Source organism: Chiloscyllium plagiosum, unplaced genomic scaffold (genome assembly GCF_037043375.1).
Source record: "Chiloscyllium plagiosum isolate Xiang-an unplaced genomic scaffold, Cpla_swu_hap1 HiC_scaffold_37, whole genome shotgun sequence".
In the NCBI taxonomy this organism is placed as follows: Eukaryota; Metazoa; Chordata; class Chondrichthyes; order Orectolobiformes; family Hemiscylliidae; genus Chiloscyllium; species Chiloscyllium plagiosum.
In genome coordinates, this window is record NW_028270175.1 from 23,825,602 (window position 1) to 23,852,802 (window position 27,201).

Genomic DNA, 27,201 nt, shown 5'->3' on the forward strand with positions numbered 1-27,201 from the left:
AAAATACACTACAGCCTACAAGTGCAAATCAATCTTCACTTCACAATGTAATCTGTGCTCACAATATCAAAATAGCTAAAATTAGTTATGAATTACTAACCAGGCAATTATAACCTGAACAGAGACTAAAGCACAACCAATGGACAAAAATTTCCTGAGTGACGTCTAGGAAGTTCACCAAACAGCAGGACACAAGTTTAAATTATGTTGGATTACATATTACATCCTCTGTTAATCTATGAAAAGATCTATTGCCCTGGTGCTATTATAACTATCATTCAAATATCCTTGCATAAAATGTGCAGTGACTGTGGCTAAATCTTTTTCAAAATTTAACAAAACCCCAGATCTCATTTTCGTTTTATTTAATTCGTGTTTTAAATGAAAAACCTCAATTCCACCACCTCTTTTAATCTTTTACAGTATCCATCCAAAATGTATTATTACACATTTCTCTGCATTGAATTGCTGACTGAGCTCATGAATCTATGTTCTCCTGCAATCTTCTTCATTCCCACTACCCATATTCCACTAGTCCAGAAACCATCCAAGTGTCCCAGCACTTTGCTTCTTGAGCAGTCTCAAAAGGATAACAATGATGAAGAGGTGGTGGCAGAATCCAGGAAAATCCAGTACAAAAGGGATGATCTGAATTTCTATTTTCATTTGTGAAAAAGAATTTATTGATTTTAAAAGCAAACAGATCAGAACATAAACCTTATCAAGTACTGAAGTCAACTTTAAAAAAAACTTTAAAATAGATCTCTCTGGGCAAGTTCATCAATGGTTTCCAGATTGTATAGTTTACATTAAAGCTTGCAATTAACTCTCACTTTTATGGAATAAGGGTTTAAAAAAAAACTTTTTCAAATATTAAAATAATCTTGTGGATGATGCGGGGAAGTCTTGCAAAGTTATAACTTTAATGCCCGCCAGTTTAATGAATTTGCATTGCTTTTCCATTCAGTTTTCAAATAATTCAAAAATAAAAAGTCACCAACACATTCTCAATTCCAATACAGCTTTCAAGAAACACTTTCTAAGGCTTGACAAATATTTTGTACATTATAAAATAGAACTGTAGATACTTAAATGAATGACAAACATCTCCCTACTCTGTAGTTTCAGAATAAAATTGTGGACTTTACATTTATGTTAATATCAGGCTCTTCATGGAAAATAAGTAACAAATTTTGGAAAGTTTTTAGATTTTTTTCTTTCAATGACATTAAAGACAAGCAACAATATTACTATATCCTGTAAATTTTATTGATAGTCAATTTACAAACCAGTCATTGCTATTACACACAACACGTTCATTTCAGATGAACAGCCGAGTGGGACATGTATAACTACATCCAGAAAGGTACTTAAATTTAGCAAAATGACAGTGTCTTCAGTCAAGTGAAAATGTAATCTAACTTCTATTGCTTGTTAGAAAGGACATTTAACAGAATTCCAAATACCCTATTTTAAACGTGTAATGCCACCCATAAAATTAGGATGAGGAATTGCAAAGAGCTTCTTAAATCACCAATTTACAATTGTGTGCATTGCCATGTCTATCAAATTTTTTACACAGGTTTTTTTTTGGAAAACGTATTGCAAAATTCTAGATATTGCGTAAAAGGAAAGGCAAACTTAACATTGTCCAGAAATAACTGGTTAAGCAGCAAATTATTGTCCATTAAAGCACTGTTTCCAACGATACAAATGGGGCATTGAGCATCTTTTCTTCATGGAGAACAATTACAAAACAAATTTCATTTATAAATTATGGTTTCTGTAACTGTTTTGCCAAAGAGTTACCCATAAACCTAATGAGGAAAAGCCTGTAATCAGTTTGTTGGAATGTGCACAAGGTCTTGATTTCTCTGGCGGTCACTTACATTACACTGGATGACCAATATCGTTCCCTTGCCTTTTGAATTTTGCCAAACTTCCATTTTTTAAGTCCATGCTCAGTTTTATCCTGCTTAGCATTTAATTTCTGCATTTTGTTTTTATTTCAGAAATGCTTCCAATATATTCCAAGGACAACAGTAATATAAATACATTAAAAAGTCATTTATGTTGGGGGCATAGATTTTTAATCATTGTGAAGTAAACAATTAAAATCTGAAAATGCTGCTGCAAAACACACCCCTTTTACAAATAGCACAAGTTTCAGATTCACCATAATTAAGAGGCAGAATATTGGTCATCCACTGTAAAATATGCTTGACCAGTACAGTAAATCCGAACCCTTGCATTCTTGAACTATTTGTTAGCTCCGTTGATCTGTACATCTCTGAAACAAAACCATAGGCTCTAATTGGTCACTTTTGTACATATACAAATGTAATTTTAATTACATCACTCCAGCGAACAGTCTTAATCTTGCCTTTCTGCAACGTTTCCCCAAAAGGAGTCCAATTTGTTTGCAAGGTTGCAGTGATTTGGTCTCTTCAGCAGCTTTATTCTTGTGCTATGCTTCGTAACACATACTTCACTGTGTAAGCAAAGGCTGCAAAACCAACAATGACAAATAAGTTTGCTAAAGCTCCCCCTAGGAGTCCGTGGTTTCGGTTGGCCTGCTGAAGGCCTTGGTGGTTGGCAGCCGGTAGCACTGCATGGCCATTAAGAAGCGGCATACCATTTTGGTGCACTTCACCATCAGGGATAACATCTGGTAGAGGCAAGGCCTGAGCCCTATTACTTAGTTCTTCTTGTGCTCGTTGCTTTTCCTTTATTTCCTAGAGTTGAAAGAAGTAAAACTAATGTCATTAAATCTGTTTTGCTTCGAGCTTCCTGGTTTCTTCTCCTTTTCTTTGCACTGTATCCTTTGTTCTTAAATTCATCTCATGAATATACCTCTCTGAAAAGTATTGACCCAGAATCCCTTGCAAATGTAATAAAAATGACTGTTGGTAGGGTGGAAAAGACCCATAAAGATCTAGTTAAAAAATCACACAACACCAGGTTATAGTCCAACAGGTTTAATTGGAAGCATTAGCTTTCGGAGCACCGCTCCTTCATCAGGTGGTTGTGGAGTACACAATTGTAAGACACAGAATTTACAGCAAAAGTTTGCAGTGTGATGTAACTGAAACTATACATTGAAAAATACCTTGATTGTTTGTTGAGTCTTTCATCTGTAAGAATACCATGATAATCTCACTTCTTTCATATGTAAATCACAAAACTTTTTTTAAAAGTTACATTGTCAGGTTAACTGTAACAATTGGTGTCAGCCAGATAATATGTTGAAGGTGTTAGCCCCCTGTGTTCCCTGTCTGTGCCATAATGTTTGGTCTGATTCTAATCTAAAAAGTGAGTTGACAGAGTCTTATATGGATTCATATTTTGAGCAAAGTACAATGTAACTCTGCAAGTACAAATTCACCCACAAACGTATATGTATATGTGTATGTGTATGTCTGTCTGTCTGGGGTGGGGGGGATTGTGAATGTGAGAGTATGTGTATGAGACTGTGATAGGGTGCATGTGAGAGTGAGTGAGAGAGTGAGAGAGTGAGAGAGAGAGAGAAAAAGAGAATGTGTGTGTGAGTGTGTGTGGGGGGGGGTTGTGAGTGTCTGTGAGAGAGAGTGTATATGTGTGTGTGAGTGTAAAGTGGTATAAGTTTGTGAGAGGATGCATGTGAGTCTGTAGGAGTGTTTGTGTGTGTCTGTGTGCATGTGCATGTGCGTATATAGTGCAATAGTGTGACATGAACCTAAGGTCCCAGTTGAGGCCCTCCCAATGGGTACGGAACTTAGCTATCAGCCTCCGCTCGACCACTTTTCACTGCTGCCTGTCCCGAAGTCCGCCTTGGAGGATGGTCACCCGAAGGTCCGTGGTCGAATGTCCTGGACCACTGAAGTGTTCCCTAACTGGGAGGGAACAGTCCTGTCTGTTGATTGTTGTGCGGTACCCATTCATCCATCAACAAACAATCAAGGTATTTTTCAATGTATAGTTTCAGTAACATCACACTGTAAACTTTTGCTATAAATTCTGTGTCTTACAATTGTGTCCTCCACAACCACCTGATGAAGGAGCGGCGCTCCGAAAGCTAGTGTGCTTCCAATTAAACGTGTTGGACTATAACCTGGTGTTGTGTGATTTTTAACTTTGTACACCCCAGTCCAATAGCAGCATCTCCAAATCATAAAGATCTAAGTTTATCAAATATGAATTACACATGAGCAAAGGAAAAACAACTACAAATTTATGATTACAAGATCACAGAAACAAACTCAAACACTCAGAGCTGTATAGCATGGAAACAGACCCTCCAGTCCAACACATTCATGCTGACCAGATATCCTAAATTAGTCTGTTCCCATTTGCCAGCATTATTTTAAAGTTAGATTCTGAGAATTTGTAGATTTCTATGTTGCTGCCTATCCTTAACTTCTTAAAAACTAAATTATTTTTTAAAAATCTTCACCAATTTCCTACTGTCACCTGCGCAGATTAAATTAGACTCCTCTGTACTGTGGCAGGATTCAGATTAAATTAGAACACTGTCAGAGACTGTGCTACATAAGTCAGGTCAACAAATTTCAGCACAGATAGCTATAAAAATTTAGCTGCAATGATCTCCAGATCTTCTTTCCAATCAACATGCACCACTCCTGTTCTATTAAATCGACCCTTCTTTTGATTTCAACTTGCATTCTCAAAACTCTACAGTGTCTACTCACTCAAGAAAATCTGATACAACCTGTCCAGTTAACTGAAGAATTTCAACATTCTAAATCTGGTTTCATTGTTTTTCATCATTTCCACTACTTAATTCAATATCAATGGAGACAAGATTGATTCTGTACTATTGGCCAGAGGTATGACCACTTACCCCTACTAAATCTGGGAAGAGTTCACAGAACACTTTATCCTTTAGATTAAAAGCACTGCTTTGGGCAGCAAGTTGCCTTTTCTGCAAGGGAAAAAAAAAAGATTCAACATATTAGCATTACTTTGGATTTATTCAAGAATCAGGATAAACTGCCACAAGACAATTCTAATGTATTGTCAGTTAAAACAAAACATTACTGAATTTATAAAGAAAATTGACAAGTAACTTTTCAAAGACAGTAAAGTATTTGATCAAAAATTGATTTTAAAGCATTATTCAGAGCAAGTTAATATCTATCAAACCTTAAAAATGATCAGTGCTTTCAAGATTCTAAATGGTATAGCCCCAGTAGGCTGACAGTGCAAATAAAAACAAACCATGATCATTTGATCAATATTAGATCTAGCCCTGATGGGATGATCCCTCACCCAAACGAGTAGCCAGACACTTAAGACAAAGCGAAACTGCAGCCCTCAGCCCTAGCTGCTCACAATGAGTTCTATTTTAACTCTCTGAATTGTGCCTATTTTCAGCCCACAACCTAACCTGTGCATAGTTTGGGGCCTCAATTTAACCCAAACATTGAACAAATTAGACCTTCACTGACCCAAATTCCTGTCCAGTAGACCACAAACGCCCAGGAGCACATTAGCCCTTTCCTCTGCTAGCAAACGGTTTTGAGTTTGCATTCCAACCCAGTGTGAGACTGTGGTTTTCATATCTTGCTGTGACTGCTAAGTAAGAATTTGACCCAAGATTGTTCATTACCCCCTGCTCAGTTCATCCTCTGTCCCCATGTTACAAGTCACCATCTCCTCCTCCTTCCCAAACCTCTAATCCTACCTGACCTAAACTTTCAAAGACATCTATGGCAAACGTGAAATTAACATTATCTAGCATTCAATCTTTGGAGGTATTTGAGAACATGATAGTGCAAACTGTTTTCTGACATAAAGAAAATACCAAGTTTTTCTAGGTTAATACATGGCAAACAGAGAGGGTATTCCATTCTTTGCAGCTGAACAGACAATAATTATAGCAGGTAATGCAACATTTCTCCTTATCCAAACATTCAGATAAATCGTGCTGAAATAACAGAGAGCGAGAAACGGAATAAGGCAGTCCTGTGGGCATATTATAATAATAAGACTTAAATCTAGCTCTTAAAATTAAAAAGATATGAGTGAAAAACAAATACTTTGTGAAAATCTGGAAATTTCACTGCAAAGTGTATAGAGTGTGCTGTGCCACAAATAGAACAAAATATTTCTTGTGCATTGTGAAACTAAGAGAGATATATCCTACTGTCCAATTTCAAGAGTATTAACTTGCCCTTACCTTTTTAAAAAATAAGCAGCTATGGTGCTCTTACATTACTGAAGGTCTCTTGTAATCAATGTCATTTGCCAACACATGACCAATGGCTAAGGACATCTTTCATTTTTAAGCTGGGCTCCTGATTTTCAGCAGGTTTTATGATGCTGACTGGACACATAAATACTACATAGCTCAGCACACTAAAATTCTTCTGACCTTGTTATCATTACTCGGATAAATATTTTTTGAATGTGGCACATAACCACAAACAATGCTTATGGTGCAGCTTGTAGCTGAAACAGATTTGAGGTTATCAAGCTCCAGTTTATTCATAATTCTGATGCCTGTGCATGTGTAGGTTGCTTCAGGATGGATTTAATTATAATGGCAGATATGTCTTAACCACCACTGTTACTACGTGGCTACACTGGTGGCCAGATAATAGAAGTTAATGGGAATATCCATAAGAACATAAGAAACAGGAGCAGGAGCAGGAGTAGGCTGTCTGGCCCACTGAACCTGCTCCGCCATTCAATAAGATCATGGCTGATCTTTTCGTGGACTCAGCTCCAGTCACCCGCCTGTTCACCATAACCCTTAATTCCTTTACTGTTCAGACATCTAACTTTGCCTTAAAAACATTCAACTAGGTAACCTCAACTGCTTCACTGGGCAGGGAATTCCACTCATTCACAACCCTTGGATGAAGAAGTTCTTCCTCAACTCAGTCCTAAAATCTGTTCCCCCTAATTTTGAGACTGTACCCCCCCAATTCTAGTTTCAACCATCCAGTGGAAACAAGCTCCCTGCTTCTATCAATTCCCATCATTATTTTATAACATTTCTATAAGATCCCCCCATTCTTCTAAATTCCAATGAGTATAGTCCCAGTCTACTCAATCTCTCTCCCCATAAGCCAACCTTCTCAATTCCAGAATCAATCTTGTGAACCTCTTCTGCACCCCTCCAGTGCCAGTACATTTTTTTCTCAAGTAAGGAGACTCAAACTGTACACAGTATTCAAGGTGTGCCTTTACCAGCACCCTATACAACTGCACCATAAGCTCCGTTTTTAAACTCCATCCCTCTAGCAATGAATGACAATATTCCATTTGCCTTCTGAATTACCTGCTGCACCTGCAACCTAATGTTTTATGATTCATGCACACAGACACCCAGGACTGTCTGTACAGCTGCATGCTGCAATATTTCACCATTTAAATAGTAGTCCATTTTGCTGTTGTTCCTACCAAAATGAACTACCTCGCATTTACCAACATTGTACTCCATCTGCCAGGCCCTTGCCCAATCACTTAACCCATCTATATTATTTTGTAGACTTTCAGACATCCAAGAAGTTCAGAAGCACATCTCCATTTGTACTAAAGCATCTTGCACAGAAAGACCCATGGAGAGTAGATCTAAGCAAAATTAATAAAAATGCAACCACAGCCCAGAAGTTAGGGAAAGAGGCATTTCACTCCATTAATTAAAAATGTATAACTTTTCTTTAAAAAGATAAAGCCTATTATTTCATCTGCCTTTGTTAATAAGTAGATCATGACTTAGTGGACTCAAATAATGCTTGGATCTGCTGGTAATGAGATGCCTTTATGATGCTATTAGAGCAGAGGCAACATTGATTATTGCCTAACAACTGGACCAGGACCAACAAAAGCAAAACACTAAAACATTGCAAATCTATGCAAACAGGAGTGAAAGCTTTAAACTTCAACAGTTTCAAAAGGATACTCTGGACATCAACTGGCATTTGAGGAAATAGCATTCTGAAAAATCCAGAGGATCATAAAATTAGATACATTCAAACATTGCTGATGATTAAGCATCAGTTAGCACCAAAGAGTAACTAGAAAACTGAAAGCTAGCCAAAATCATTCAAACAAGTTTGCAATTTCAAAAATTGTCGTTGTAATCATTCTTTTTTCCTAATGTTCCAGTGCCAGAATACTTAAGCAAATTTTGATCACAAAGTCAGAGCTTGAATTACAGTAGACTATCCAACCCCCAGAAAACCCGCAAAGTCTCCTCTCTGCTTTGAACTAATACAGGATACAGCTCAGTAGATGACATTGCTTTGTAGCATTCCCTGCATCTCTGTTTGAGCCAGAGGTCTATTCTTTGACAAGCCAGCATTGGAGACACTTGTGAATCTATTAAATCAGACAAACTAGCAAAATCTTCCCAGTACCTTGAATAGCCACAACAAACCTGCTGTAAAACTTACAACAGGTTGTTCATTTTTAGGGTTTGGGATGCTAGTAGCCAACCATTTCGAAAGGCTTACGGCAAGAGGATTAGATTTTGAAAGCAAACAAGATCATTAGCTGCATCACGGCAATGAACATACCAAAAAATAAATTATTCTGAAACCAGAAGCTTCAAAATTATTAACTTTTGCAAATAAATAGAGAAAACCCAGCTAAGATGATTAAATGTGTTAATACACAAAAACTGAAGATCAGTTTATTTTCCCATAGTACAGACAAATGAACAAACAGCTCTCACTGACAGAAAGATCCAATAATTTCAGAATGTGACCCTAAATATAGAGGTGAAAGGTGGAAATATGGTTAATAAAATTTCTATGTATACCAAACTCAAGGAGCACCTGAAGGCTCTCTATCCACTTACATGTGAGCCCGATACATTTGGTATTGATGACTGGCAGACTGATCAATAATTATAAAATGAACCAAACATATTTTCATGTGACAACTTTAATTTATATACCGTGGATGTAGGTTTGCTCGCAGAGCTGGCAGGTTCATTTCCAGACACTTCGTTATCCTACTAGGTAATATCTTCAGTGGGCCTCAGGCAAAGCAATGCTGAAAAATCCTGCTTTCTACTTATATGTTTGGGTTTCTTTGGGTTGGTGATGTCATATAAATAGAAAGCAGGAATTTTCAGCATTGCTTTGCCTGAGGCCCACTGAAGATATTACCTAGTAGGGTAACGAAGAAGTGTCTGGAAATGAACCTGCCAGCTCAGCGAGTAAACCTACAACCAAAACCCCAACCTGGGCTACAAATCTTCTCAAAACTCACTACTTATGTACTGTCTTTAATGTAATAAATATCCCAAGATGCTTTCGAGAAGCATTACAGAACAAAGGTTAACACTGCCAAATTAGCAGACTTTAAGGCAGAGGACCAAAAGCTTGGTAAAAGTGGCCAGTATAAATATCACTTTAAATGAGGATTGTCAGGTGAAAAGGCAGAGAAATAGATAGAAGAAAGCGATTGCAAAGCTTAGGCAGCTGCACACTAATTAAAATCAGGAATGGCTAAAAAGTCCGAAATGGCAGTGTGTGGAGATGTATTGGACTGGAACTGGACTGGTGGAAATGAGAGTAGGGATTTGTAGGGAGGACAAAAAGAATTTGAAAACAGAATGGAAACTTTAACATTAATGCATTGTTGACCAGGAGCAAAAAGCAGAACAGCGAACATGGGGTGATGGGTAAGTGGGACTGGTTGCAAGTGAGAACATAGCAAGGATTTTGAAGATGTTTAAATTTGGAAAGAATGCAAGGTAAGCATAAAATAAAAAGAAGATTACACAATAGACCTAGAAAACAAGGAATAGACATAATAGTAATCCACTTCCATTGAACTGTACTCTTGTCTGTCTAGGGAGTGTTACGCTCAATACAGAGAAAGAGAACTTAGAGGCAGACCATCCTTAGTTCCAGATGTAGGAGATTCAGGGGACTATAAGAAAAGGGATGTGGAGTGGAACAGAATAAGAATACAATGTGAAAGGCAGCAACATCATGCTGTTCAAACCTCGAAAAATCTATAGCATGATAGCAAAAGGCTTTTCGTTAGTAATTAATGGAAGGAACTCACTGTATATTCAGAAGTTTCAATACTACCCAATGTAGGCCCTTTTTCTACCATGAAGCTAAGAAGACCAGTCAGGATTGTAGAGACAGACCAGGCAGGGTTCCAGGTATCTGGATGAAAATCAGTGATTGAAAGACATAACCTGCAAGGTAAAGATCTTTACTGTAATTAAGGTTGTTTTTTCCGAATAGGATTTATACAACTTTTCAAATTTCTTAGTCTACAGATCGACATCAGTGAGGTAGTAAATCACATTTCACAAACTGTATTTTAGGCAATGTATAAAAGTCTGCTGCTCTTTGGGACTCTGCCTACAGAGTTTAATGCATTATTTTTAAGGCAAAGCTCAAGAGCACAGCTGGATGTCAGCCTGTGAGTTCCCACATAGTCAGATCAGATGGAGCTTCAGAGAACTAGTGATATTATTTTGGACAGGGAGGCCAGGGACCAGTACTTCAGCACCTTCCAGTGGCCAGCTAGAGTACCAGCAAAGTCATGGAAAATCAAATACAAAATTCTTCATTAATCAAGAGTGCACTAGCTTTTAAGGAAGGAATAGAATGGGAAACCTAGACCAAAAATGTGGAAAATATATAAACACAACATTTTAATGTACATTCTTTTTTAGCAATGCCTTGTGCCAGGAATGGTGATTCTTCATTCAAGACTTCAAGTGATGCTACAAGTATTAAAGGCACAGACACAAACAGGAGTATTAATCAAAAAATTGAAGTCATTTGCAGTTTATGGTAAACTTCAAATTTGTTGTTTTGAGAATTCAAGCAAAAATAGTTAAGTTTATACATCCTTGGTAAAATAATGTCAATATCCTAAATATAAGTCTGCAGTGCATGAGTTAAAAAATGTTACCTAACAATTACACAAATCATTGTCCAAAGTCTGTTTCTGTATCATCACAGGTTTTTAAGCTTTGTTTACAACATTACAAAATTCTGATGGCTAGAAATGCTGACTAAAAACATGAACAATCACAGTACAAAACTACTGAATCGCCAATGTTAAAACGAGTTATACACAAGTGATACTCCAAAAATAGCAGGAGAAGCCAAGTATGCATAGATTTGGGAGCGAAAGGAAAAATAGGCAACTGTGGAATCACAACATATTAAATTCTATAACATGACAAATATTAACTATTGGACACGTAAATGCGGATAAAGGAATTATATGATTACTAGTGGATCTGGAAAAAACTACCTTTAACAAATCATGTTTTTGGAAAATGGAATTACTGTTTAATCTCTAACTTTGTAACAAATATAGGGTGTACTATTTAGAATTTACAGTAGGAAGTTTACTGTTAATTACTTTCTAAACAAAAAAAAATAGGCTAATCACAAGTGGTAACATTCCTATATTACCCAAAGAAAACTTTCTGTTTACATTGATCAATAGTGAATGCAACTTAGCTTGATTAAAGCTTTTACAGGGTGAAATTTTTGCACCTTAAATGTGATTTTTAAAAAAGTATACACACTGGTTTTATGAAACCTCAGTTCAGCTGGAAACATTAAGCTTGGTACAACAAAATTGGGTATACAGGCCTCTCCTTTAAATCTATTTCAAGATAATAAAATGTTTTGAAACTCTGATAATGCTCAGACATTGGACACACATTTGTGAGGAAAAACTCGGGCCAACTTTTTTTCCTAAATTTGTTCATGGGACATGAGAATCTCTAACAAGACCACCATTTATTGCTCACCCCTGCTTGTCCTCAAGCATGTGGTGGCACATAGCCTCCATGAACAACTGCAGTTAATCTACTGTGGGAGCCTAAGCCACCAAGAATTTCTGCTGTGCAATAAGAAATTTCTAAAGGTTATATTAATTAAAATTACGCAATATTTATTTTACATATCTTTAGTTCCTACACACTCCATTTTATTTCTCCTTCAAAAGATATGAACACTTTTGCTCAAAGAGCTTTAAGGCTTATTGTTTGCCAAGGCTATACAGCAAGTCATTAAGAGATCTGAAATGCCACTCACTTGCCTCCCTGCTGGCCTACAGTAAGCTACTGACAAGTGATCTGTGTAACAGTAATTAGCAATGACTTGCCTTCCTCATAGGAGGAAGGTGATTTACACTCACAGCTCTCAATCAATTCAGCGAGATTAGGAACATTGTTAAGAATTGACTGGCAGTCATTTAATGGCTGCAAACATTAAATGCAACTACAGCCATCCAATGCAGACTTTTAATTGGATCCCAACTGCTAGGTTTTTTTTCTATTTGTGGCATGTGGGCACCACTGGCTGCTCTTGACAAAGCCATGAACAGTCTTCCTGAACTGCTGCAGTCCATTTGAGTTGGACAATATCATTAAGGGAATTCCAAGATTTTGACCCATTGTCACTGAAGTAGAGATGATATATTTCCAAGACAGGATTTTAAATGGTTTAGAGGGGAATTTGTACATGGTGGTGCTCCCATCTATGTTTTCCTTGTCCTTCCAGGTGGGAACAGTTGTGAATTTGAAAGGTGTTATCTAAGGAGCCTTGGTGAATTTCTGCAGTGCGTTTTATAGTTGGTACAAACTGCCACTGCTGAGTATCAGTGGCAAAGGGAGTGAACGTTCATGTATGTGGTCCACATCATGCAGGTTGCTTTGTCCTGGATGGTGTGAAGCAAGTGGGGAGTATTCCATCATACTCCTGACTTGTGCCTTGTAGATGATAGACAGACTTTGGGGAATCAGAAGGTGAGTTATTTGCTATAGGATATCTAATCGGACTTGCTCTTGTAAACACAATATTTATATGGCTAGTCCAGTTAAGTGTCCAGTCAATGATAAGCCCAGGATGTTAAATCATCTTTTCTAGAAATAGAATTAACTCACATTTCTGGCTTCTACATCACTTGAGACAATTAAGTTATCTTGGTTAGAAAGATGAATAATGTTAGAAGTAATTAGGTATTGTATATCAGGCAGACAGGAGATGATTAATTGTTCAGGAGTGTGCAGTCTGACAGAGAGCAAACCTATCACTCCTGGTATAGAATTTACCCTGCTTCACAAACCCATAAAAGCAAAAACAGGGTAATTACAAAACTATACATCATGTGTCCTATCCATTTCAGAATGTGAAAGAAACAATCTTACTTTGACTTAATTTGCACTTCCAAATGAAAGACAGATTGACTTTGGATCCAAAATAAGCTATGCTTATGGATCTCTTCTTTGCCAAGTATCAACAAGCTGGAGCTACTTGGATACAATGAGCATCTAAAAGATTTTCATTGTGGATGTGTTACAGCTAATGAGCATTATTAATGGTTTCAATGGAGTTGATTTCCACTACTGGAGACAAATTATTTACCATGATCTAGTAAAAAGTGTTATCTGCTTTAGCTCCTGTTTGATTTCCTCTTTTAGTAACCTGATTTCTAGCTTAGAGCTTAAAGAATACAGCCCATCACTGATTTCTCAATCAGAAAGGAAATTGTTTTATTAATTCATGGAATGTGAGTATCATTGGAGAAGTTCACAAGTATTGTCCTGGAGGTGGTGGTGGTGGTTAGCTGCTTTTGCAAATTGCTGCAGTCCATATGGGGTAGGTATGTTGTTAATACACAGTGATGTTAAAGAGGCAGATCCAGGATTTTGACTCAGCAGCGAAGGAACTATGATATAGCATTAGAGCGAATACTCAAGATAGCGGATGGGTTGCCAATTAAGGTAATTGGTTATTGGTTGGTTGGATTCACCCAGATTTTTCTGCGCAGGACATACCAGGGCAGTTTCACACATGGTCAGGTTGCTGCTAATGTTACAGCTGTACTGGAACAGCTTGGCTCGGGATGTGACAAGTCTGGAGCACAAGTCTTTAGCACTATTGCCGAAATGTTCTCAGGGTCCATAGCTTTTGATGGAGAGAATTGAATTGGTTGAAGACCGTACTGCTGGGGACATCTGGCACAGGCATTTTTGTAGCTTTCCAGTTAGTCTATCAGGGGAGAAAGGGGTTTCTCAGGAGTACAAACATACAGGAATATTAATTAGTTTCCAAGGGAATTATGGCTTTTGTTGATTGCAAGGAGTGTACCTGGAAATACCTGAATTATAACAGTGACTTCTTCTATTGCTAATGATATGTAAAAATAACGCTTTGAAAGGCTCCATGATTTACTCTTTTAGTGATTCAAAACAATATTAAAAATCTTCACTGTTTAAAATGTTTAGCCTTTGGAGCATCTAAACTTGCACCAACTTTAAAACCATTTAATAACTTTGAACTATTATTCTTTAATGACTCCATGGGACTAGAATTTCAGCACAGCTACGTAACCAGAAATGTGAAATTCTTTTAAAAACATAAACACAGAAACGTTAAATGCCATACAATGTGCATAACCAAGGATGAAACTTGAAATGAACAGATAATAATAATCTTTAACAATGTTGTACAGTATGCTAATGTCTCTGTTTTGACGCTATTAATGAAAGTTTCAAATTATTTACGAGATTGCTTACCTTGTATTGCATTTGAATCTTCCATTTGGTGTGATCATATAAATACTAGGGGGCTTGAAAGGAAATTCTCTGGGGAAAACTAACTTCCCATGATAAAGACCGCCTAGATTTAGAGAGAAAACAAAAGCACTATTAGAATCTGTGTAGACTTCATTTTAACATATTCTGCAATTAAAACTTTAAATGTTATTTATTACATTATGACTTTGGTCATGCCAAAAATGGAGCATAGAGAGTTCCAGCACAAAAACAAAATATCACAGAGGCTGGAAATCAGAAATAAAAAGTGCTGGAAAAACCTGGCAGTTCAGGCAACATGCATGAGGAAAGAAACAGAATAACAGACCAATAGTTAATTTAGCCAAAATACTAATTTGTTTTTGCACTACCTCCAAATGCTGACAAACCAATCGAGCATTTCCAACATTTTGTTTTTGTATTGCACATGGCTAGATGCACAGCCAGTAGAGTCAACACTACATTACATTCACAATTTGAACAAGGTTATTGCTTTTCAATATAATGTTATAGACCAGACCCCCTCAAAAAATTTTAAGAAGGTCGTCTAGACTCTAACTTTTTCTCATTTTAAAGACAAATGCAAAGTGCAGAGTTCCAGATGCATTCCGAGCAGTCAAACTGCTCGACATTAAGCAAAACATAATTTACTCAAAAACATTTTGGAAAGGCACATCAGGGCAGGATTTATGCACTTAATGGGAAGACCCTGAGGAGTGTTGCTGAACAAAGATTGCAGGTTCACAGTTCTTTGAAAGTGGAGTCGTAGAATAGTGAAAGAGGTGTTTGGTATGCTTGCCTTTATCATTGAGTATAGGAGTTGGGAGGTCATGTTGCAGCTGTACAGGACACTGGTTAGACTACTTTTGAAATACTGCATGCAATTCTGGTCTCCCTGCTATAGGATGAAAGCATTCAGAAAAGATTTACAATGATGTTGCCATTGTTGGAGGGTTTGATCTATAGGGAGAGGCTTGAATAGGCTGGGGTTATCTTCCTTGGAGTGTCAGAAGCTGAAGAATGACCTCATCGAGGTTTATAAAATCATGAGGGGCATGGATAGGGTAAATACCCAAGGTCTTTTCACTGGGGGGGGGGGGGGGGGGGGGGGGAAGGAGGGGGGAAGGAGTCCAAAACTACAGAGCATCGGTTTTAGGTGAAAGGGGAATAAGATATAAAAGGGACCTAAGGGGCAACTTTTTCACACTGAGGGTGATGCATGTATGGAATGAGCTGCAGAGGAAGTGGTGGAGGCTGGTACAATTACAAACATTGAAAAGGCATTTTGATGGGTATATGAATAGGAAGGTTTTGGAGAGATATGGGCCAAATGCTGGCAAATGGGACTAGATTAATTTAGGCTTTCTGGTCAACATGGATGAGTTGGACCGAAGGGTCTGTTTCCATGCTGCACCGCTCTATGACGACAATTAAAATATAACAGAAGAAAGAAAATTTTGAATAACTTAGCTCTATTGGAAAACAGTAACAGATACAGTAACGACTACTAATCAACTTTTCCAATATAGCATCATTCCATAGACACACCCTGTTGCAAAATGGCAAATTCAGAAAAACAGATTTTGTCTCACACGCATTCTAGCAGCCTAGGAAGAAACCCCCCAGCTTTTGGCTATAATCAAGAAATGGAAAAATTGCTTCCACTTCTTCAAGCCCACAACAACAACTGCTTAAAGCTAAAAAGAAACACTAGGGAAATCCTGGTTTGAGAGCTGACCACACCCATCCAGGCTGCTTAGACCATAAGACACAGAAGAAATTAGGCCATCATTTCAAGTTTCATTCTTCGAGTCTGCTCCGCCATTTAGTCATGGCTGATAAGTTTCTCAACCCCATTCTCCCCGTAACCCGTGATCCACTTGGAGAAAGTGAGGACAGCAGATGCTGGAGATCAGAATTGAAAAAAGTGTGGCGCTCGAAAAGCACAGCTGGTCAGGCAGCGTCCAAGGAATAGGGGAATCAACATTTCGGGTACAAGCCCTTCAAGTTATCTCCCTTAGAACTCTATTGCTCCAACTTTTAAAAAAACTCAAGGCCTCACAAGTTGTTTACATTACCACAAATGCTTGGCACTCCTTGTTCAATCTCTTTCTTAAAACAAACCAGGACAAAATATACCTCTTAAAGCCACAGCCTCGTCACAATAAAGCAAATCTTTTCAGTTTTATCCCAGTTCTTGAAATAGCTCACAGAGCTATCCTTTCCCATGATCACTACCATGTTCTCCATTCCACATTTTCAGTCGGAGACAAAGAATATTTTAAATATTACTTCCCACAGAGTATTCATCAGGATCAACACCAAATTAATTTCGACCATTCTGTTTTTAAATGTATTGGCCAACATTGATTTCACTGGTATCCACCTGTAATTAGGGCACACACATCCATGAGAATTCTTTCATCTAACAAAGACTTAATTCACCCCATAATTAAAACATTTAATGAAAAATAATACATTATTATAAAGATAAAAACACGATAAAATTTGAATCTCGTTTCTTGTACAAATCACGATCTGAATAAATTCTCTTTTTTGGTCAGTCCACTGATGATACGTAAAGATCTTATCCCACTGGTGTAGCTATCCTCTAGTAATACTTATTTGATCAGTGAGTGTGAAAGCATTCCTGCAAGTCTACAAGTAAACAGCCAATGTTTAAATCCAATTCTCAAAATGTAAGTTGTAGGTAGTATATCTATATAATATTGGTTGTGATAAAGTCTCATCTCCCATTTCTGTTTTTGCAGAGGTTGCAGAGAATAGGCATTAGCAAAAACAAAATTAGCTGACTGGTCCAAACTTACAGCACAGACATGAATTACCCTTTTTTTTGTTTTTAACTAAAATCTAACTTGAAGTTACTCACATCTACTCCCTCCTCAGGGCAGCTGGCTGCCCTCCAGGCTTTATGTGGCTTCTGCATTTGCCCACTTACTTCCTGTGAACACGCTCCCAGACCTACTCACTGCTGCTCAACTCGGGAGATACACTGGTCTTCAAATACAAATAAAGATCTCCATTTTCACAAATTTTAGAAATTTTATGGGCACATACTCTTACAATCTTTCACTACACTCACTGCTTCAAAGTAAGAGAACATTGAACATAACTAGGAGCAGGACTGATCTGCTGTGCTTTTCCAGCACCACTCTAATCTTCAGTCCTCATTTTCACCTAGGAACAGGAGTAGGCAATTCAGCCCCTCAACCCTGCTACACCATTTAATACAATCAAGGCTGATCGCATCTTGCTCTCATTTCCACTTTCCTGCCCACTCCTCATAACCTTTAAACCATTAGTAATTGAATATCTGTCAGTCTATCTCCTCCTTAGGTTTATTCAACATTACAGCATCCATTGCACTCGGAAGTAATTCATTCCATAGATTCATAACCTTTTGAGCAAAGTAATTCCTTCTCATTTCTGTTTTAAATAGGAATAGGTATGCATTATTACACCATTCACCATAGAGTCATAGAAACGTACAGCACGGAAGCAGACTATTCGGTTCAACTCGTCCATGCCGACCAGATATCCCAAACCATTCTAGTCCCACCTGCCAGCACCGGGCCCATATACTCATCCAGATGCTTTTTAAATGTTGCAATTGTACTAGCCTCCACCACTTCCTCTGGCAGCTCATTCCATACATGTACCACCCTCTGCGTGAAAACGTTGCCCTTTAGGTCTCTTTTGCATCTTTCCCCTCTCACCCTAAACCTATGCCCTCTAGTTCTGGACTCCCCTCAACCCAGGGAAAATACCTTGTCTATTTACCCTATCCATGCCCCTCATGATTTTATAAACCTCTATAACGTCACCCCTCAGCCTCCAATGCTCCAGGGAAAACAGCCCTAGCCTATTCAACCTCTCCCTACAGCTCAAATCCTCCAACCCTGGCAACATTCTTGTAAATCTTTTCTCAGTCTTTCAAGTTTCACAACATCCTTCCAAGAGGAGGGAGACCAAAATTGCACGCAATATTCCAACAGTGGCCCAAACAATGTCCTGTACAGCCACATGATCTCCCAACTCCTGTACTCAATACGCTGACCAATAAATGCATACCAAATGCCTTCTTCACTATCCTATCTACCTGCGACTCCACTTTCAAGGAGCTATGAACCTGCACTCCAAGGTCTCTTTGTTCACCAACACTCCCAAGGACCTTACCATTAAGTGTATGAGTCCTGCTAAGATTTGTTTCCCCAAATTGCAGCACCTTGCATTTATCTAAATTAAACTCCATCTGCCACTTCTCAGCCCATTGGCCCATCTGATCAAGATCCCATTGTAATCAGTGGGGCAACAGAATTTCTTTACCTTTAAGCTTTAATTTAAAGCCAAGGTCTTGATGTTGTGACATTCTTATTTAACAGCAAATCCAATCATTAATAGACATGAAAAAGCATTATTACTGCGACAATATTTTTGCCCTACCTTAAATGTTCAGAAAAAGTTTGATAACAGAAAACTGCCCAACACACAAGTTGTACATCACCTTTGATAGCCAGTGGATAAGAAATTAAATGACAATACTTAAAATTTTGAAACAGAACCATTAAGAAATTTGCCATTACTGCCAAATCATGAAACAGAAAATAAATGAACACCTGTCAATAAAAGATATATTTTGCAGGCTCTGTAGCAGTTTATTATATAATGATATAATGACTAATGAATGTGAGACAAACAGAATATATTAATAGATCAGCCAGTTATCAGATGAGAACAATACATACCCTCATAAGGTGTTTTCTCAGGGCCTCGTACCACGTAATGCCTAGCAAGAAATAGTATATGTTAAGGAAACCATTTTTTTCTCATTCTACTTCCAGAATTCTGTGCTTAAATTTAGCACACATAAGACGATTTGTAATCTAAGCATTGATTTTAAATCTTTGACCAGCATGTTACGCCTAAATATGAATTTACAGTATATTGCTGGTGGTGGAGAATTGAAACAGAGTAAAATTTCTCAAAAAGCATTGCTGCAGTAATTATACACTAATGAATACAGGGTTACCATAAGGCATTTGATACACTTTAATCTATTAAGACACTATTCTGATAATCTTGTAGAAAATTGAAGGCCTTGGCTACAAATGATAGCACAGAGATAGCAATATGAGAGATCTAACATGGGACACTGCACATTTTTATTAATTTAATGTTTATTTATTTTTAAAATGTGTCACAAATTACTGATGGCTAGGACTTATCAATATCATTCCAAATCAATTTGTAATTGGTTTGACAGCAACTTCTAAAAATAAAAAGTACCTTTACAACCTGAAGGTTGCAGCTTTTAATTTCTGCCACATTGAGGTGGTGCAGAGATTTGGTCAGTGACGTTCAAAATATTAGCAACTAGCCTTGTCACCAGATGGAAACCCAAATTTGGCTAATTTAAACCAATAAACCAATGATTAGCATGAGACAACATCAATGTTGGGTTATCAATGCTCCTTATCAGTGTGAGTGAAGGGGGCAAGAGCGAAGGGCTGGACTTTGGAAAACTGGATATTTCATTTGATATTCAGAGATTAACTAATTAAATGATAGCACTTAACTATCTAATGTAGAACCATAAATAAATTCAAATTTTGTACAACTGTGAATCATCATTCAGAAGGGATATATTTAGCAAGTTGTGCAGTAAGCAGTTTATTATAAAATGATAAACTGAAAAGGTGATAGATCAAGTACTTTCTACTGGAAAACACAAATTTCAGGTTAACTACTGACCTCAAGGTAAACAACTTATGGTGCAGCAGGGTTCTGCTCCCCCCCCACCCCCATCAATCCACAAGATAGAAAACATTTACAACATGTAACTATATTGTACAGGTTAAAATATTACACAGTTATTCTGATTCTTCAAAAGAATAGTGAACACAACTGGAAATTTATATTGCATATATAGTACGTGGCTGTATTGCTGACAAGAGTTAGTTGCGCTTTCAGCTACTCTGGTAAAGTCACAGAGGGTTTCTGGTAACAAATACAGTTTTTGGACCTCTACATACAATGATATAAAGTCATAAATGACGACTATTCCAATACTTTTTCTTACACTGGATCTCCTTTAATGTAGACGCAGCCTCACTGAAAATAGCAAAACAGGACATTCACACCCTTTGCACCTTAGTAAACAAAATGATGGCAGCGTGGGAGTTGGGTTTCATCATTGGAATTTCCCTCTTTTTCCATTAGCCTAAATATGCCCACAGAAAGTCCTGTAGAAATCCCTCAAGAGGCCAGCATGTTGTCTGGTTCCAAGATTGGTAATGCCTGTTGTCTTTTTGCATACAATTAATTATTGTTAGGCAATCTACACTATGTTCAGGCAAAAGATCTTGAAGCAAGCTAGTTGGCAGTCACTAATAAATTAGCATGAATTGGAATTTAGCAGCCCAAAAACTAGGCATCCAGGAAGCACTTGTCATCATCAACTGCCCAGAACTTTACAACCTGAAACCTCTCAACTTACAGCATCTCATACTCCTCCATCACCATTATCACAGATAGCCGAGCTAAATAAAGAGCACTGAAATGAACATCTAGCAACAGCAGCAGCCAAAACAAAAACACACTAAAACCTAAGGTAACAGTTTTATTCTGAACCTCTTGTCTAAAGTGAGAGAAAGTAGAATGATAAGTCAAAGATTATTGACAAAACATTTTGTTTAATTTGATTGGTTCAGGTCCTACCTAGTTACAGTTTGAGCTAGTAACAGCCAAAAGGATTTAGGATTTATTTTTAGGAATGAGACTGGTTTCAGTTAGTGACTTATTTTGCTCAGTGCCCACAGTTACAGGGCCAAGTTTCTTTCACTACTTTGTATAAAATTGGAGCAAAGTAAGGAAAGTGTGTCATAGAAATCCATATTTAGACAGTGTTGGCATCAGCGAGACAGAAACTGCAGCCTGGTTGCACCATCTCACAAAGAAGAGTTAAATATCACAGCGGATAATCAGGCACAAACTTTAAAAATGAAAAGTTACTATAATTAGCTACAGATGAAGTTGGAAACAAAACAAACCTAGAAGGCTCATCAGGTTGGACACAACATTTTCAGCCAGTGTGAAAAAGAATTTAACCATGTTTAACAATAAAAGCCAAAACAGAAGAGCGCAAAGCACAAAACGTCAACAGCAAACCAAGCAGTGCTTTAGACAGACATCACCTTCTGTGCTGTGCCCTGTTTAGTATCATTCAAACATTGGAGGTAGTTAAGAGAAAAGCCAAATGTCTCCAGCCTGGTTTAAAGAGATTTTCAAACATTGGAGAAAATTCTGCTTTTCATATTTTGGACAGATAGGATAGTAAACAAAGATAGTTACAGGAAGGAAAAGCTTGAAACATATTTCACATTAAATTGTTACAGTGGGCATAGGAAATACAGAGTGAATTTAGTAAAAGGCAAATTCAGTGATCCAAGTCTTCAGAAGTGATCAGTACATGGATAGAATAGTGGAGTGAAAAATCATGAACAAATTGAGTCTCAATTAAAAGTTGCAATGTAGTGTGGACTTCAGAGTCATTTCATAACCAGTGAGAAGCAAGACTGGCTGAATCAGCTTCTTCATCTTTAACTATGATGATGGTGAGATGTGACGTGCACAATTTATTAAGCAAATTTATTAATGCTATATGTACTTACCATTCAAGAATATTAGATGGGAGAGGTTCAGCACAGATATAAGGCACTGGGTCTTTCTTTATTCGAAGATAGTCCTGTTTCAGTCTCTGTGTTGCTGTTGTTGGAGCTCGCTTATTACTGTTGTTGCTCATCTAAGTTAGACAAAAACAATTATCTCATTCAGCAGTTTAAAGAGTTTTAAGATTTTATTTTATTTCATTAGATAGACAGCATAAGCTATTTGTGCAAGGAACACGCACAAGATCATTTCCAGAGAAGGAGACCGTGGTGGTCTACAGTACAAACTGATAAGATGGGTTTACAATGTTTCACATGGCACTGAGCAATAGTTCAAAAAATCTTTGGACATGAAACACCTTGAGATAACTTGAAGACAATGGTAAAATTACACCTTAAACTAAGTTATATAAATGTATGCTCTTTCCAGCTAGTACATGCAGCAACAGTAATCTGAATATTGCTGTGCTGGAGATCTTGTTCAGTTCCCAGCTCTTGAAATTGCCTTTCACAGGACCAGCAGTATGTTTCCTCCATGTCAGCAATGTAGTAAATCATGAGGAGGATAGTAACAAAGTTAAGGATAAGGATTCATGAAATAGGCCACGTCACCAATTAAATTTCTCATGACAAGGAAGAAATGATACATTTTGGTGGAAGAACAGGGGAAGGAAACATAAATGGACGTACATGTCAAATAGGGTTCAATAACAGAGAGCAGGTAGGTGGTAGTGGTGCTGGGTGTGTGTACATAAGCAATCGGTGAAGGCACCAGAGCACTGTTGAGAACAGTCTTTGAAGAGCACATGGCTTTATTATTAACAGAGGCTAAGATTACAAAAGCAAGGGTGCTATTCTAAAATTTTATTAAACACTAGTTATCCTCAGATGGAGTTTTGTGTTCAACTCTGGGAAGAACAACAGAGGCTAGCAGAGGATACAGTAGAGATTTAGTAGGAATGGGGAAACTTCATTTACACTGACAGCCAGGGAATCTAGGATTGTTTGCCACTAAGAAGGCTAAGAGCAGATTTCATCAGTTTTCAAAGTCACAAATATGCTTGAATTTGATAAAGCAGAATAAACTGTTGGAGCAATTGAAAGGTCGATTACCAGAGGAAATGGTTTAAGATAGTTAACAAAACAGCCGGAGGAAAGATGATGAAACGTAAAAACAAAAATTCAGTGAGTTGTTGCGATCTGGAATGCATTGCCTGAAAAGGGAGTTAGAAATGGATTAATTAATAACTTTCAAAAGGGAATTGAATTAATATTTGAAAGTATTGTTTTAAAACAGGGCTAGAGGAAAAATGTTGGGACGTGGTTTAAAAAGACAGATCCACCAAAGAGCCAACACATTCACAAAGGATCATATGGCCTCCTGCTGTGGTGCATCATTCTTTGAAACTGCCACTCTAATGCAAATGGTCCCAATATCTGATACCTTCCAAAAAAGTTACTTAGCAAGTTTTGAGAAGATTTGTAGCTCAGGTTAAGGTTCTGGATGTAGGTTTGCCCTCTGATCTGGAAGGCTCATTTCCAGATGTTTTGTCACCATACTAGGTAACATCTTCAGTGGGCATCCGGGCAAAGCACTGCTGCTGATTCCTGCTTTCTATTTATATGTTTGGGTATCTTTGGGTTGGTGATGCTATTTCCTATTCTTTTTCTCAGGGGGTGGTAGATGGGGGTCTAACTCAATGTGTTTGTTGATAGAGTTCCGGTTGGAATGCCATGCTTCTAGGAATTCTTGTGCGTGTCTCTGTTTGGCTTGTCTTAGGACGGATGTGTTGTCCTTCCTTATCTGTATGTAAGGATACTAGTGAGAGAGGGTCATGTCGTTTTGTGGCTAGTTGATGTTCATGTATCCTGGTGGCTAGTTTTCTGCCTCTTTGTCCAATGTAGTATGTACAGATAAGGAAGGACACCGCTTTGACTGGGACAACACATCCATCCTAGGACAAGCCAAACAGACACACGCACGAGAATTCCTAGAAGCATGGCATTCCAACCGGAACTCTTTCAACAACACATCAAGTTAGACCCCCATCTACCACCCCCTGAGAAAAAGAACAGGAAATGACATCACCACAGGAAATGACATCACCAACCCAAAGAAACCAATCATATAAATAGAAAGCAGGAAGTATCTGCAGTGCTTCGCCCGTTGGCCAGTGCTGAAGAGGTTACCTAGTAGGGTGACAAAACGTCTGGAAATGAACCTTCCAGCTCAGCAAGCAAATCTACACCCAAAAAAGCTACTGTTTTCACCTATTTATTAACCTGGTAAATCCACACTTTATACTCTCAATAGTTTTAATCTCCATCCTTTATTAGCAGGCCTAAGGGAGATCACAAAACTCTTAACTGTGGCCAAACCACTGGCTATATAACTTCATTATTGTCTCCCATTCACTGGCACTTAAATTATATCTGGCAAAATCTGTGCATTCTGCTCACCTATGTCTTCCTCAAATGTTACAATATTGCCCTCATTGATTGCAACCATTTTAATTTGGGTTATCACCAAATTCCGATGTTTCCTGTACGCAAGTCTAAATCATCTAAATATTCAGGAAACAAAATGGTAGTGAATGCTGACCCCAGGACACAACTTCCACCTAAGCTTCAATCTAAGTAATACCCATTAAAACTAATGCTTTGTTTTGGGTTTGTTATCTCTTGTACAATCCTCCGAAAATTCATTCAAATGGCTTCTGAAAAATCTATAATCAGCACAACAGCTACATTCACGTTACAAGTCGAATTGACCAGGTTTTCCAAAACATTTGTCAAATATAATTTGCTTTAATATACCCATGCTGGCAGTTCTTAGTTAATTAATACATTTGTAATGCCTAACTAATTTTATTTGCAAGAATGGATTCTAAGTGTGTACTCACACTTGATATTAGACTAGCTCATCAAGAATTACCTGGTTTATCCTGCTCTCTTTTCCTGAGCAGAGGTGTTACATTGGTTACCCTTCAGGCCATGGCACAATTTGTACATCTAAGGAAAATTGAAAAATTGCAATCAGAACCTCTGCTATTGCCTCTCTGATTTCCATCAACAGCAGTGGGTCTGCGCCAGAGCCCAGGAACACGCCCAACATGTGGTGGGCTAACTTCAGCAGAATATGATTCTCTCTTCAGTTTGGTTCCCCTGACATTATTGTTACCATTTAATAAAAACCTGTCACCAAATATTTAGGAGCTCTCTCATCTTCCCATAACTTTCAAAACTGGATTTCACCATTCCTCCTCTCTAATTATTCTCACACTTTTTAAAATGTCTATAGATGGTCTTCATTAATTTCCTGTTACTGGCTAATCTGGTTCATGTTTTCTCTTAGTTTTCTTAATCTCCTCCCTTTGATGTATTCCCTCATGATTTTTTAATAGTCAGCCCTACCTTTTAGGCTTATTTTTAATTTATCCTTTCCACTGAACTCCATTGTGGGGGAGTTTGCCTTAAATTTGTTCCATAGTTGAAAATTGCCCATGTCTGATCAGACATCTTGTTTACTAACTATTCCATCTAATTAAATTGAACCAGATCAAATTTAACCTCACTGAGTTTTCCTTATCTTTGGATTCATTGCACATTTATGTTTTTATTCTGAACCTAGCAGTGCCGTGGTTTAATTGCTCTCCTACTCTCCAAAAAGTGTGATCTACCTAAATTCAGTTTCTTAAATCAGCAATGTTTCACTCTTTATTGGTCTTGAAACATACTGATTTAGAAAGTGTATTTGGATGCTGTTTATAGAATATTCTGCACTTTGAACGGCCTACTGGGAACATTAAACAGCATCAACAGAAATGCAGCTTAAGCAAAGGCAGGACTCGGAACTAAACACTCCTGGTTCGATAATATTCAAGAGGGAACTATTTCAGTAGGAAGAGAAGGGCCAACTACAGATAATGCAAAACCTGAACCTTCGTAGTTAGTTAAGGGAACTTCTATTCTCTTGCATACTTATTGTATACACGATCAAAGACTACTGCACAAGTTATTTAGACAAATCAGAGAAAACAGAAACAAAACAACTATAATAAATGGCTGTAATTTTTGAAAAATAACATGAAGTAAGAGCAGTGAAAGAGGCATCAAAGGAGAGGGGTTTCTACGACGTGTCCTGGACTACTTTCAAGATCAGTTGAGTTTTACAGCGCCGGGTAAGTTAAGGAAATAATTTGGAGTCGGTCATGAACACAGGGGTCAACATCATCTGGAAACAGCTAAAATATTACAAAATGAGGAAAATTTTTACAGCGAGGTATGATCCCCAGATAAATTGAAAAATGAACTAAAACACTGCACAAAGAGTGGGAATTTTCACATTGGGGTCAATTCCCAGAGATAAAGTTGCTGCATTAGAAGCTGGAGCTCCTTCAATGAAGAAATTCAAATTGAATTAAAAAACATGTACATTGTCAAACCTGAAACTAGCAAAATCTAGAATTCTGAAAACACAAAAGGAATGCAAACAATAGATTAGAAAAATGAAAATAAAATATGAAAATAGGTGGAACAGAGAAAGAAAATGCCAATTTTGGGAAAGGGCAAGTAAAACATTTTAGTAAGCACAAAGAATTGACTGGCAATACTAAATGAACACCTTAGCTTCCCAATGTAAAAATGAGAATAAAGGATCCTAGATGAAGATTACTATAGATGAAGTATTACTGAAAAGAATTCAAACAAAGAGGAAGCAACTTTAAACCTGATTGCTTGAATGCTGAGATCAGTCAGAAACAGATCACAAGCTCAAACATTACTCAATATGGAAGTGCTGCCACAGTTCTGGACAGATTGACCTTTGCCAAAAGGATATAAACAGTATAAATGCAGGGATACTGTGGTAATGTCACTCGACTGGTAATCCTGTTGCCCAAGCTAATGTTCAGAGGACAAATTCCAGCATGGCAGCTGGTGGAAATTAAATTCAATAAAAATAATGTCAAG

The 27,201-nt window shown here is 37.6% G+C and overlaps 1 protein-coding gene across 2 annotated transcripts in view; it reads right to left on the reverse strand.

The window, feature by feature from the left end:
* Nucleotides 1–1,247: 1,247 nt before the first annotated feature.
* The window catches only part of ube2j2 (ubiquitin-conjugating enzyme E2, J2 (UBC6 homolog, yeast)), a 32,798-nt gene continuing 6,844 nt past the window's right edge, over nt 1,248–27,201 (reverse strand). Inside the window, exons 2-8 of one of the 2 annotated variants that reach the window (XM_043675810.2) lie at nt 25,166–25,242; nt 22,234–22,364; nt 19,309–19,349; nt 14,525–14,627; nt 10,030–10,168; nt 4,841–4,921; nt 1,248–2,735 (exon numbers count right to left, since the gene is read on the reverse strand). In XM_043675810.2, coding sequence (XP_043531745.1) covers nt 2,457–2,735; nt 4,841–4,921; nt 10,030–10,168; nt 14,525–14,627; nt 19,309–19,349; nt 22,234–22,364 — 774 coding nt within the window. In that variant the 5' untranslated portion in view covers nt 25,166–25,242 and the 3' untranslated portion in view covers nt 1,248–2,456. The remainder of the gene's footprint in view (nt 2,736–4,840; nt 4,922–10,029; nt 10,169–14,524; nt 14,628–19,308; nt 19,350–22,233; nt 22,365–25,165; nt 25,243–27,201) is intronic. The other variant, XM_043675809.2, reaches the window with a different exon arrangement.